This window comes from Saccopteryx leptura, chromosome 12, assembly GCF_036850995.1.
Source record: "Saccopteryx leptura isolate mSacLep1 chromosome 12, mSacLep1_pri_phased_curated, whole genome shotgun sequence".
In the NCBI taxonomy this organism is placed as follows: Eukaryota; Metazoa; Chordata; class Mammalia; order Chiroptera; family Emballonuridae; genus Saccopteryx; species Saccopteryx leptura.
This window is the reverse complement of record NC_089514.1, coordinates 5,575,339-5,587,577: the sequence shown is the minus strand read 5'-3', so window position 1 is coordinate 5,587,577 and position 12,239 is coordinate 5,575,339. Positions and strand designations below refer to the sequence as shown.

The window sequence follows — 12,239 nt, the reverse complement described above, 5'->3', positions numbered from 1 at the left end:
TTTCTGAAATGAAAAGGTGCATTTTAATTAGTTCATGCGTAAGAACGGGCAGGCAGCAGAGTATGTGGAGGCAGATACAGAAAGGTTGTCGTCTACGGGGGTGGCCGCCTGGTGGGAGACCTTGTCGTATTCCTCACATGTTCTCACTAACTCGGGAAGCAATGTCCTCGGTTGAGAGTGAGCATTAGGAGAAGGTATTAAACGTCTGAGAGAGGAGACAGCACGGAGCAGTCCTCTAAGAAGGCGAACGGATGGATTAGACACATACTGTGGGAGAAGGGAGACGTGTGATCGTTTGGAATGCAGAAGGCATTGTTACCTGTGACATCTCTCCGGAGAGGAAAGTCCTGTATGAAGAACGCAGAGATGGTGACAATGTGAGAGAACTGGTGAGCTGAACTGTGTTCTCGCAGAGAGGAAGAGAGGGGTTGGGGTGACCCGAGGGGGGAGATATGTACGTTTAGGGCTGCCTCTCTCCTCGATGACCTTGGAGAAGTCACGTTTCACCCAAAATAGAGGGGTACCCATCTTGTGAGAAGAAGGGGAAGTAAAAGGAGAAAGCTGGGTTGGAGAATGTCAGCGGGGCCTGACTGTTGTCGCCCTTGGATGGTTGGGGGTGAACTCTCTTGTTCAGGTCCCTATGTTCTTGGTGTGAACTCCCAACTCTCTAGTGGGTGAATTTCTGATTTTCTGCTGTGACAAACTGGTAGACCACCCTCCTCTGAGGCTCTTCCTAGGACTGCATAAAGACGTGCTCATCTCACAATTAAAGACGTGCAAAGCAATGGCGAAGTTACCGCGGCTTCAACAGAAATGTCAGCGAGACCAAACTAATGGGAAAAGCCAAGCTGAGTCTGTCATCGTGTGAACTATGTAACACACACTGTTCCTCCTGACTTTTGCACACCACTGTGAGTACACGAAACACAGAGTACAGCGAGCTGTCGTGGTAATCGTCACCTGTGTGTGTGTCTCCCTAAGAACGGCTGTCACCTGCGTTTGCCCACCCCTGTATTTTCCCCAGGTGACGGACCCCCTTCCCTTTGTGACCTGCCAAGGGAAAGTTCCCGTTCCGTACGTAGTCTTTCCGATTGTCTAGATACCAAAACGTGCCTAACGGTGTCTTGCACGGGGGGCAGTTCAAACTGGAGTGACCACTGGCTTTGAGACTGAACTGCTTCTGTAGAAGGTGTGTTTGCAGATCTGGCTGATAGAGACCTTAACCTCTAAAAGATGCGTCCAGTCGTCTTGGCCCAAAGCGGAGCTGACCCAAAGACCTCTTAGAAGCTGTCCTGGAATCCTTCTCTACAGAAACCTCTAGATTAATTAACCTACGTAATTAGGGTAGACTTGGTTGCGCTCATGAACTTGAACATTTCAGTGACGTGACGCAGTGGGTATTTGCTTCTTGCTCCCTTAATAGTCCTTGGAAAATGCCCAAGTGGAGTTGGCTATCTTTAGGTGGTCATTCCACGGCCCAAACGTTTTCCATGGTGTGTGACCCTGGGGACCTTATACTCATGGATATTGTAAAAAGCACTTATCTTCTCTCCAAAGATTTACGGTCTTGTATTAATAGTCTAAGTGAGAATGACACAGGAAGTCAATAAGGCAGCAAGGCTGATAACCAGCGTGCCTCTCGGGGAAATGTCAGTTTCTTCCACAACAATAGTATAGAGCAGCTACTCCAAGAACCCGTCTGAATGCTCTCTACCTTGCCCCTCCCCCCATTTTACTACTCCAACCCCCTCACTCGTGGTCCCCAGACATTCCTACGTTCCAGCAACTAAAGGGTCAACCAACACCCTAATGCACTCAATATTTTATACCTAACCCCAGCGGATGCACTTTGCCAAGAGGAAAAAAAAAAAAATTACAAGTCTTGAAATAGCAAAAAGTATTGATCAACCTGAAATAAAAGGTTCGAGCATGAAGTTCGAGTTGGGGAAGAGAGTGAAATGGAATCGAAGAATTGAACAAGGTAGTCGAGACCCAGTGAAGGAGTTTAAGCCTGTCTTCTTCTAAAACGTGAATTTTGACCAACCTTCGGACATAAGCCCTCACTGATGTTTGCTGAACAAGATACTGTGATGATAATGAACTGTTATTAGTAATGTATGCTGTTTTCTTTTTGTTTGTTTTGGTTTGGTTTTGGGGTTTTTTTGTTTTGTTTTTTGCTGTTGCGCCTCTGTTCCTAAGAACTAATCCGCCTGCTCACGACGGTTGGTCCTTGTTTGGGATTCTAGCTGCGGATGAAACGGGAGCGAACAGGGCAAGGCAGACAGAGACCCTGGTACAGGTCCTTGGCTGCCATCAGCGCCCCCGCCTCGCATCAGTAGAAGGAAAACTTTGTAAGGAGCGACGTGCGTGCTGCCCGCTGACCTCCTGCTCTCTCCACGTACAGGGCGTACGGTGCTCATGTTACAACGCCGTGCTCCGGGGGACATTGCTCTGGGCGACGTCAGCCTCCCAGACACGACCACTGAAACGCCATTGGGGTAAGAACCCTATTGGTTAATCTGGAGGGATTTTTTTTCCCCCTCGTTTCACCAACTAGCGAGCGGGTCTTGACAAAAATCTGTTTCCTCATCAATGTGAACAGTCATGAGATCACTCGGAAGCTTTTCATTAAAAAGGGGCCCCTCAGAAGGGTTTGACTGCATAGAATTATGGGTAGACTTGGTCCCCCAAGAGAGATGATATTCCTCATGAATGGACGTATAGGTTCAATGATATAAACAAACCAAAAAAGTACCTGAGCAAATCACTGTTTTATTTTTACATCACAGTTCACTGTTCACCCCAACCTTGTAGATGCTGTCAGTTACCATGTAATTAACCACCAGTATGTGTGATAATATGTATCTTCCTGGTCTGAAGAGGAAATGACATTACTCAAGTAGTTACTTTTATCACATATTCATTTCCATGTTTTTTTCAGCTAAGGGCCCAGATCAATCAACAGAGTAAACATGCAGAGGAGCCACATCGCAAACGTACCCCCTCTTAGACAGCTGGGAATAGAATTTTCATATTCCCAAAGGTCGGCATTTAAAAAAAAATTTTTTTTTGGCATAAAACAATAGGGCATTACAGTTCACCACAGAAATCAGGTGCCGTTCAATGCAGTTTAATAATTTAAAACTGTTTGTTGCATCATGTTCACACGTCAGAAATGTTTCCCGCACGGCGTGGTCTTGTTGGGAGGTCCCTCTTCCCGCGGCGGGCGGCGTGGGCAAGTCGGGACGGTCACTCGTCCTCACGCTGAACCGGCAGGCGCTCCGGGGGCAGCACGGATTCCAGCCTCTGCCAGCGCTCTGGCGGCCACAGGATATGTGTCGCAAGGGCATGCAGAAGTCCCAGGGAGACCTGAATCCGAGAGAAAGAGACAACAAAGAAAGCCAAAAAAAAAAAAAAAAAAGACATTATTTTGTAAGGCATCGTCCTTATTATCTTGAAAACAGAATTTGATCCGGGTCTGGTCTTCCAAGGGAAGGGAACGATGGAGATTAAACGGACAAGACGTCCACATGGCGCCTTTTCTGGGGTGCTGTCTGTATGCCAGTGCCTTTCGTGCCCACAACCCTTGGCCGTAGGCACCGACATCATCTTCGTTTTGCATCTGAGAAAACTGAGTTCAGGGACGGTCAAGGACTTGTCAACAGTCACCCAGCGACCCAGCGGCGGAGGCTGGCTTCAGTGACCAGGGTCTTCAGTGACCCTCAGCTGCAGGGTCTGCAGCCGTCACGCCAGCCTCGGCAGCCTGCTCGCACGGACCCCCGGGGGCATAAAGCTGGTTTCCATCCTCAGAATTTCCTACGGAGTCCCCGCTATCTCAGAGGGGCATGGATATTACAGAGAATGACAAAGAACGCTGTCCCACCTACTAGATGAGCATTAGATGCGGGGGACAGGTGGATGCCTCCACGGAAGTGCGTGGAGCAACCCGAGGGCAGTGCTCCTGGAGAAAGGCAGGGTGGGGAGACGGAAGGCAGTCAGGTGTCGCGATCACGGCAGGTTGCACAGAACACCCCCACCAGCAGAGATGCTCCAGAGAATGGATGGTGGGGGGGGGGACTCTTCTCCGAGGACTTAAGCCGGAGCCCTGAAAGACATCCTCAGGCTGGCTAAGGGACATCATCCGTAGTGTCCAGAGGAGTGTGGCGTGCCTGATTAACATGCAGACCGGGGCCCTCTCCTCAGACACGACCCGTCCACCAGTCGGCGGCGGCGCCAGAGTCTCTGCATCCTGGTGCTCATGTTGCTGCTGCCATCAGATAGTCGAATGCTAGCTATTGAGACGCTCACAAAACACACTCGGGTTTCAAGCATCTATTTATTGAGCGCTAGCTAAGAAGCAGATATGACGTGTCCATCTTATTTTCAAATGCCCTTCCTATAAGTTGGAGCTCCACGGAGACTAACAAACAACATTGCTTTCAGTGAAGGTATTCTATTGACTAGCATATGCATTCAAAAAAATCTCATTGCTCAGAGGAAAGAGCCCACTGTCAAGGGAGATACTCCGAAAAGATAAGCAGACACACATTCAAAGAAGAAAACCTTCACAACAACTTGAAATACAAACAGAATAAACCCAAAGGGTACCAAGAAGCCCATGAGCCCAATAAAGAAATTTTTCTGCAACTTGTTACTTTAAAAATCAAACCTATAGGCACTTGAAAATGTTGTACAAAAAATCGCTCTATTCACTGAAATTCACCAGTTATTTACACCCTGCTGCCTTTGTTCCTCTCTCTTGTGGGTGTGATTGTCTGTATTTGTACACCTGTACTTTTTCTCTGAACCAGTTGAAAGCTGTCAACATCATGCAGAATTTACCCGGAAAGAAATACTTCAACATGTTATTTCCCCTAAGAAGTAAGATTTTTTTATTCTACATGAATACTATGTAGGATATTTAATAGCATAGGATATTTCTTTTGTGTGTGTGTGTATTAAAATATTTAACAAAATACCATATTCTTAATATAAGCCACTATTCAAACTTTTCCTATTGTCCCAATGTCTTGTAGAACTATTTTATTTTTAAAATTCTTAATCAAGGACCACAAATTGTATCATCGTTGCCATTGTTTTGCTTCAGTTTACATTTAGTTCACGATAATCTACAGTCCGGGCCAGCTACCTTGCAAAATGTCCTACATTGCCTGACTTTTCCTCTCCTGGAGAGAGTCAAGTTAAATGTTCCTGGCAAATCAGGAAGCACAAAATACCAGCCTGTCCTATCAAGTTTGATTGCTCGATGAAGATGATGTCGCCCACATCTCTCCATCGTAAAGTAATCATCTTCCTTTTGTAGTTAGTCATCTGCAGGATTCTTCTTCAATTAGAGTTGGCATACAATGTGATGATATTAGTTCCAGGTATACAACATAGTGATTATTTATATAACTTAAAACGTGATCGCCCTGGTAAGTCCGTTCCATCGAGCTGTCTGTTTGGTGCCAATACCATGCTCTGTTGATTACTATGGCCTCGTAGTAGAGTTTGACACTGCACATAGCCATTAGAATACTATTGACTCTAATCCTTATGCTGTATTTTACAACCCCATCTCTTTTTTTTTTTTTATAATGGGCAATTTATAGTTCTTCATCCCTTGACTGTCTTCACCCATCCCCCAAACGCTCCTCCCATCTGGTAACCATGTATCTATGAGTCTGTTTGGTTTGTTCATATTATTATTATTATTATTATTACTTTAGTTTCTACATATAAGTGGAATCATAGGGTATTTGTCTTCCTATGACGGCTTATTTCACTTGGTACAGTGCCCGCGCGGTCCATCCAGGCTGTTGCAAATGGCCAGGCTTCCTTGTTTCTTAAGGCTGACCAGTATGCCATTGTACATGGGTACCACTTCCTCATCCATCCGCTTGTCTGTCAGTGAGCACTCACGTTACTTACGTATCTTGGCTATTGTAAATAATGCTGCAATGAACATCGGGGGTGCACAGAACTTTTTGAACGAGTGTTTTGAACGTCTTCAGATAAATATACCCAGAGGTGGAATTGTTGGTTCATATGTTGGTTCCATTTCTAATTTTTTAAGGTAACTCCATAGTGTTCTCCCCAGTGGCTGCACCAACTCACAATCTCCCCAGCAGTGCCCGAGGGCTCCCTTTTCTCCACCGCCTCTCCAGCACTTGTTGTTTGTTGATTTATTGATGACAGACATTCTGACAGGTGTGAGATAATCTCATTGTGGTTTCAATTTGCGTTTCTCTGATGATTAGTGATGATGAACATCTTTTCATGTGTCTGTGGGCCATCTGTATTTCCTCTGCCTGTTTTTTTCAACTGTTCTTTTTTTGGTGTTAAAATATACAAGTTCCTCATATATCATATTTTGGATATTAACCCCTTATTGGATGAATCCTTAGTGAATGTCTTTTCACTCTGTTGCTGGTTCCCTTTGCTGTGCAGAAACTGTCTAGTTCAATGTGGTCTCATTTGTTTATTTTTTTGTATCCCTTGCCTGAGGAGATATTTAAAAAGATATTGCTAAGAGTGAAACCAAAGAGTTTACTGCCTGTTTTTTGCTAGGAGTTTTACAGTGTCTGGTCTTACATTAAGTTAATTTTTGTAATATAGTGTAAAAAGGTGCTCCAGTCTCCTATTTTTATATGTATCTGTCCAGTTTTTCCAAAGCCCTTTATTTAAGAGACTGTCTTACCCATTGTAAAGTCTTTCCCCTTTGTCATAGATTAATTGACCAAATAGGCGTGGTTTTATGTATGGGTCTCTGTTCTGTTCTATTGGTCTGTCTGTATTTTGCCAGCAACATGCTGTTTTGATTACTAGGGCCCTGTAGTAGAGTTTGAGATCAGGTATTACAAGAACTCCAACTTTGTTTTTCCTTCTCAATAGTACTTGGGCAATTCAGGGTCTTTTGTGGTTCCATACAAATTTTAGGATTATTTGTTCTAGTTCTGTAAAGTACACCATTGGTATTTTGATAAGGAATGCATTTAATCTGTAAATTGCTTTGGACTGTATAGATATTTTAATGTTGTTAATTCTTCCTACCCACAAGCACAGTGGAACCTTCCATTTATTTGTATTTTCTGCAATATTTTATAGATTTCTGAGTACAGGTTTACTGCCTTGGTTAAGTGTATTCCTAGGTAGTTGTTTGTTTTGTTTTTTTGATGGAATTGTAAATGGGATTTTCTTATTTTCTCTTTCTGATAGTTGATTATTGGCATATAAAAATGCAACTGATTTCTGAATATGAATTTTGTATTTTATGACTTTAATTCATTCATTCTACCAGTTTTTTGGTGGATTCTTTAGGATTCTCTATGTAATATCACATCTGCAAACATTCTTAGTTTCCTTCTTCCTTTCTAACTTGGACTTTCATTATTTTCTTTGTCGATTGTCGTGGCTAGGACTTCCAGGACTATGTTAAATAAAAGTGGTAACGGTGGACACCTTGGTCCTAGTCCCCATCTTAGAGAAAAAGTTTTCAGATTTCCATACTTGAATGTGATCTGAGATGCGGGTTTGTCATACGTAACCCTTATTATGCTGAGGTATATTCCCGCTATCCACACTTTGCTGGGAGTGCTTTACCATAAATGTGAACGCTGGATTTTTGTCAGATGATTTTTCTGTTCCTATGAATATATGACATGATTTTTATTCCTTATCTTGTCTATGTGGTGTATCACATTAATTGAATTATGGATATTGGGCCAAACTTGCATGCCAGAAATAAATCTGTGGGATGGTATTTTGAAATATGTAAATACCCTGTATGTCAACATTTCATATAATCACCTCACTGCTCTCTGAAGGAGGCTGTTCTCTATGTAAACCATCTAATAGTTTAAACAGGCATTCACCATCTGCCTTAATGATTACGTTGAGGGTTATAATATAGTGATTTTCCAAATGTATTATTTTTTATATCATTCCTCTCTTTAAAAAGTGATTTCCCTCCCAACCCCAAATGCTCTATTTTATTATTTATTTTATTTTATTTTTTTATAGGGACAGAGAGAGAATCAGTGAGAGAGAGAGATAGGGACAGACAGACAGGAACGGAGAGAGATGAGAAGCATCAATCATCAGTTTTTCGTTGCGACACCTTAGTTGCTCATTGATTGCTTTCTCATATGTGCCTTGACTGTGGACCTTCAGCAGACCGAGTAACCCCCTGCTAGAGCCATTGCTCAAGCCAGATGAGCCTACGCTCAAGCTCGCGACCTCGGGGTCTCGAACCTGGGTCGTTCCGCATCCCAGTCCAACACTCTATCCACTGTGCTACCGCCTGGTCAGGCAAAAATGCTCTATTTTAATAAAAAGCATTTTTTGTTAATTCAAAATCTGTTACTTGTGTGTGTGTGTGTGTGTGACAGAGATAGGGACAGACAGACAGGAAGGGAGAGAGATGAGAAGCATCAATTCTTTGTTGAGGCTCCTTATTTGTTCACTGATTGCTCTCTCATATGCACCTTGACTGGGGTCTACAGCAGACTGAGGGACCCCTTGCTCAAGCTGGTGAGCCTTGCTCAGACCAGATGACCCCATGCTCAAGCTGGCGACCTCGGGGTTTCGAACCTGGGTCCTCCGCGTCCCAGTCTGACATTCTTATCCACTGCGCTACCGCCTGGTCAGGCCTTTGTTACTACTTTTCTGGGTCCTCTGCGTCCCAGTCTGACACTCTATTCACTGCGCTACCACCTGGTCAGGCCTCTGTTACTACTTTTATGGGTCCTCTGCGTCCCAGTCTGATGCTCTATCTACTGCGCTACCGCCTGGTCAGGCCTCTGTTACTACTGTTTGGTTGGTTGGTTCTATGCTCGAATGTCTTCAGTTGGGCGGTGGGGGGGGGGGAGTTGCTGACTTTGGAGATGTCTCCATCAGCCTGTGAGCCCTTCTATACTTTATAGTACCACTTGATGTCGGGGGCTTGCCTTGGACTTTATTAGTGATTCCAGCAGAAATCCCACATCTCTTTAAGGAGCCCTGGCTTCCTTGAACAAAGAATGCTATTTAGAAACCGAAGTCCAGTACTCGACCTGGTCAGGACTCCTGAGGGTATTCATTTTCTACACCGTTTCAAGGGGTCGTGTGAAAAACCCAAAGTGACGTGCTCCTCCCCTTCCCCCGTGACACACGTCTGTCTCCCCTTTTCCATAGTGAGTGTTCGCGCTCCCTGCAACAAAAACACAGGTACTATGCTGGCCTAAGCCACACACAGGCCCGGCAGCTCCGAGGTCAGCACACTCCCAACGCAGAATCTCTGAGCAAGAACAGCACGATTTCTTGGCGAGGATATTGGAACACACTACACATGGTGAAACTCCTAGAAATCCGAGATCAGATGTCTGTCCTCAGAACAGAGGCACGCACTAACAACATCGAATCTCCCCGACGGTGCCCGTGCGAAGGAAGTCTCTTCCGTTTTTGCCAAAATGACCCCTCATCGTCTGACTCTGATATCCTTGTAACATGGCGACAGTCTGCCCCTGAATCAGACGGACGAAGACGGTTAACCTAACCTGCTCACAGCGCCAACGGTGGGGGCAGAAGAGGGTCATGTGGCAAAGCCCGGTGTCCCTCGTCATCAAAACCCCTAGAGGCAGGGGCATGGCATGTGTGGGACCCTCAGTCATTTTTTTTATGTTTAAATATTCTAAAATGAGTGGTTTTAATAAGTTTACAACCCGCTCAAAAAGGCAACAAGGTGGACACAACAAACACATCTGTTCAAAAGCCCTAGAACCAGCGTGTGAACAGTCACGGCCTTCAGCAATGAACGTGTCCCCGCTGAGAAACGGCCTTTATAACCTACATGGGGCGTGTTCTGCTAAGGGGTGAAGCCGCATGCAGAAACAAATGAATAGATTTCCGAAGTAGAGAGGAAAGATGATCGGAGAATAAAGAGGAGCAAGTATGTTAATGAAACTTCCTTTTGTTAATGCTAACATATAAGTTGCAATCAGAGACACACATGAACGTTTAAGAATATCACGAAATCGTGAAGGCGGAGTTTGGAATTAGACAGGCCTGGAGTCTTCCTGGGCCGACGGCCATGGATAAGCGATTTTAATATCTCTGTGTCTCAGTTTCCGGGGCTCCAGAATGTGAATATTAATAGTACCTGAAAGGCTCACTGTTGTGGACGAAGAAGGGATACTGTCAAAAATCTAACCGAAAATAACCTCAGAGTGTGATCCGATCACTCGTTCCGAACTGGGCAGGTCACGGTGGGTAGTCACACCCCAGGCATATAACTTCTTTACCGGGTCTTATTTCTGACTTGAGCAAGCCCTGTCCATTGCTTTTGTGAATCTACATTAACGCTTTTACAGTAAGCTCCGACCACCCTCCAGAGAGCCCGTACTCTTGTGACCTCTCCGCTGCTCCAGCCCCCACCTTGCTCCCCCGCCCCCGCTAGGAACTCTTCCTTCGTTCCCTCCTTAACTGCCAGTTCCTAGAAGCACCTGCAAACTGCCCTGTGTTTGCCGACTGCCCAGTTCCCACACCCTCCATTCCGGGAGGCTCCCCAGTACCCTTGCCAGGACGTTTTCTCTGCTTGAATTACTCGGGATGAAAAAGACAAGGTAGGGATGGGTGTGTGCTGTTTGCAGCTGAGATACCCAACTGGCACAGTGCCATGGAAGTACTAGAGCAAGAATAACGTTCATAAGGAAATTAGAAATTAAGTCCAATGCCCATCCCCACAGGCAAGGGGACGGAGGCTCGGCAGTGCTGCCTGCAGACACCGGGACGGTGGGGGCTGGGGTCCACCCTCGCCCTGGCTCCCAGTGTGGGGCCCTTTTCACACTACCTGTCAGTGGAGCAGGTGGACAGTCCTGGAAACTGGAATGTTTGGCAAGGGGCCCTGTACCTCCAAACCTGCTTGTACCCCAGGGAAGAGCTTTTCTGCGGGCACTCATTACGGGCCATACACGTCTACGACAGTCCGTCTGGGGGTGGGGGAGGTGCTGATTTGCCGCGAGAGGCCATGTCACAAGCCGCCGGGCTGCGGGAACGGTTGCCGGCAGTGACCAGAATGCCAGTGCTCAGGGCAGCCAGGGGGCGATGTCCACGTGTGTGAGAGACCCTGGGAAATGAGGGAGCGTGGGAAAGCCCTTAAGTGCTGTCCTCAGACCCCACCGGATGTGTGAGCCATGCACTCTGGCCTTCTGGGGTTCACAGCTCCTCCCAGGGGAAGACAGCCGTCACAGGCATGAACAGGGGATGTGTCTGGCAGAAGTGGAGGTGGCAGGGAATGAGGGCAACCTGGTGAGTCACACAGGCCACTGAAGGGTTCGGAAGAGAGACAGGACTGTGATCTCGAGACAGAGAAGGCACGAGACCACCCCGGAGGTCAGCAGCGGTGCCGGCAAGACATAAAGTGCAGATAGGAGGAGGAGGAGAGAAAGGATACTTTGAGAATGAAATCCACATTTCTCAGCAGGGCCCTTCACAAATTTCTGGGCATTGCGCGTCCACCCTGAGTCGCTCTGACATCTAGGGGCTCGCTGAGAGATGGCGGAGGCTTCAGCCATCTTGGCACTCCTGTCTTCATGGGGACCCTGTCCCGCCTTTGAAGTCTTTGCAGGCAAATTCTGGCCATTGTTAGCTCACTGCACCCAGTGCCAACTGGTGTTAGGAACGACAGTTCCAATTAGATTTTCCTGTTCCTTCAAGTGCTTTTTGGGCCCCAGTTGGCTTTTGGGCCCCTGTCCTCTTTAACCCAAAAAGACAATTGTTTCATTACTTTATGTTCAGGGATCAGTTCTTTAAGTTTGTTACTTTAAAGGTATTTTTAATGCGAGGAAGTAAAGGAAACATCTCAACCCAAACAAATGATGAAGGGCGAGCATCCTCTGTCGTCATCGACGACCCTGAGGGCTCAGCGTCAGCAGCACCCCGGCCGCCTGTGCCCCCCGAATACCGTCCTGTACTGATGTCCCAGGGAAGGAGCGGCCATCGGTAGCAGAGCACCAGGGGCGGCAGCTTTGGAGTCAGAAAACCGCGCTGGGACCCAGACTCTGAGAATCAAGACCTGCACCATCCTCCGTCCAGCCCGACTTTTCTCATTGTGAAAACAGAAACTGTCCGTCCAACTCTTCCAAATTCCACAGAAGGGAAGGGTGTGAAGGGACAGGGGTCTAGCACAGAGCTCGCCACACGCTCACGGCTTGACAGCCCCACAGCATGTCAGGAGCAGGGGAGGCCTCAGGGTTCATGTG

General features: G+C 46.5%; 1 protein-coding gene across 1 annotated transcript in view; it reads right to left on the bottom strand.

The window, feature by feature from the left end:
- Positions 1–2,760: 2,760 nt before the first annotated feature.
- Positions 2,761–12,239, bottom strand: part of IMMP2L (inner mitochondrial membrane peptidase subunit 2) — a 662,788-nt gene continuing 653,309 nt past the window's right edge. The window contains exon 7 of the mRNA XM_066354058.1: positions 2,761–3,369. Within this exon, the coding sequence (XP_066210155.1) occupies positions 3,250–3,369 (120 nt within the window). The 3' untranslated portion in view covers positions 2,761–3,249. The remainder of the gene's footprint in view (positions 3,370–12,239) is intronic.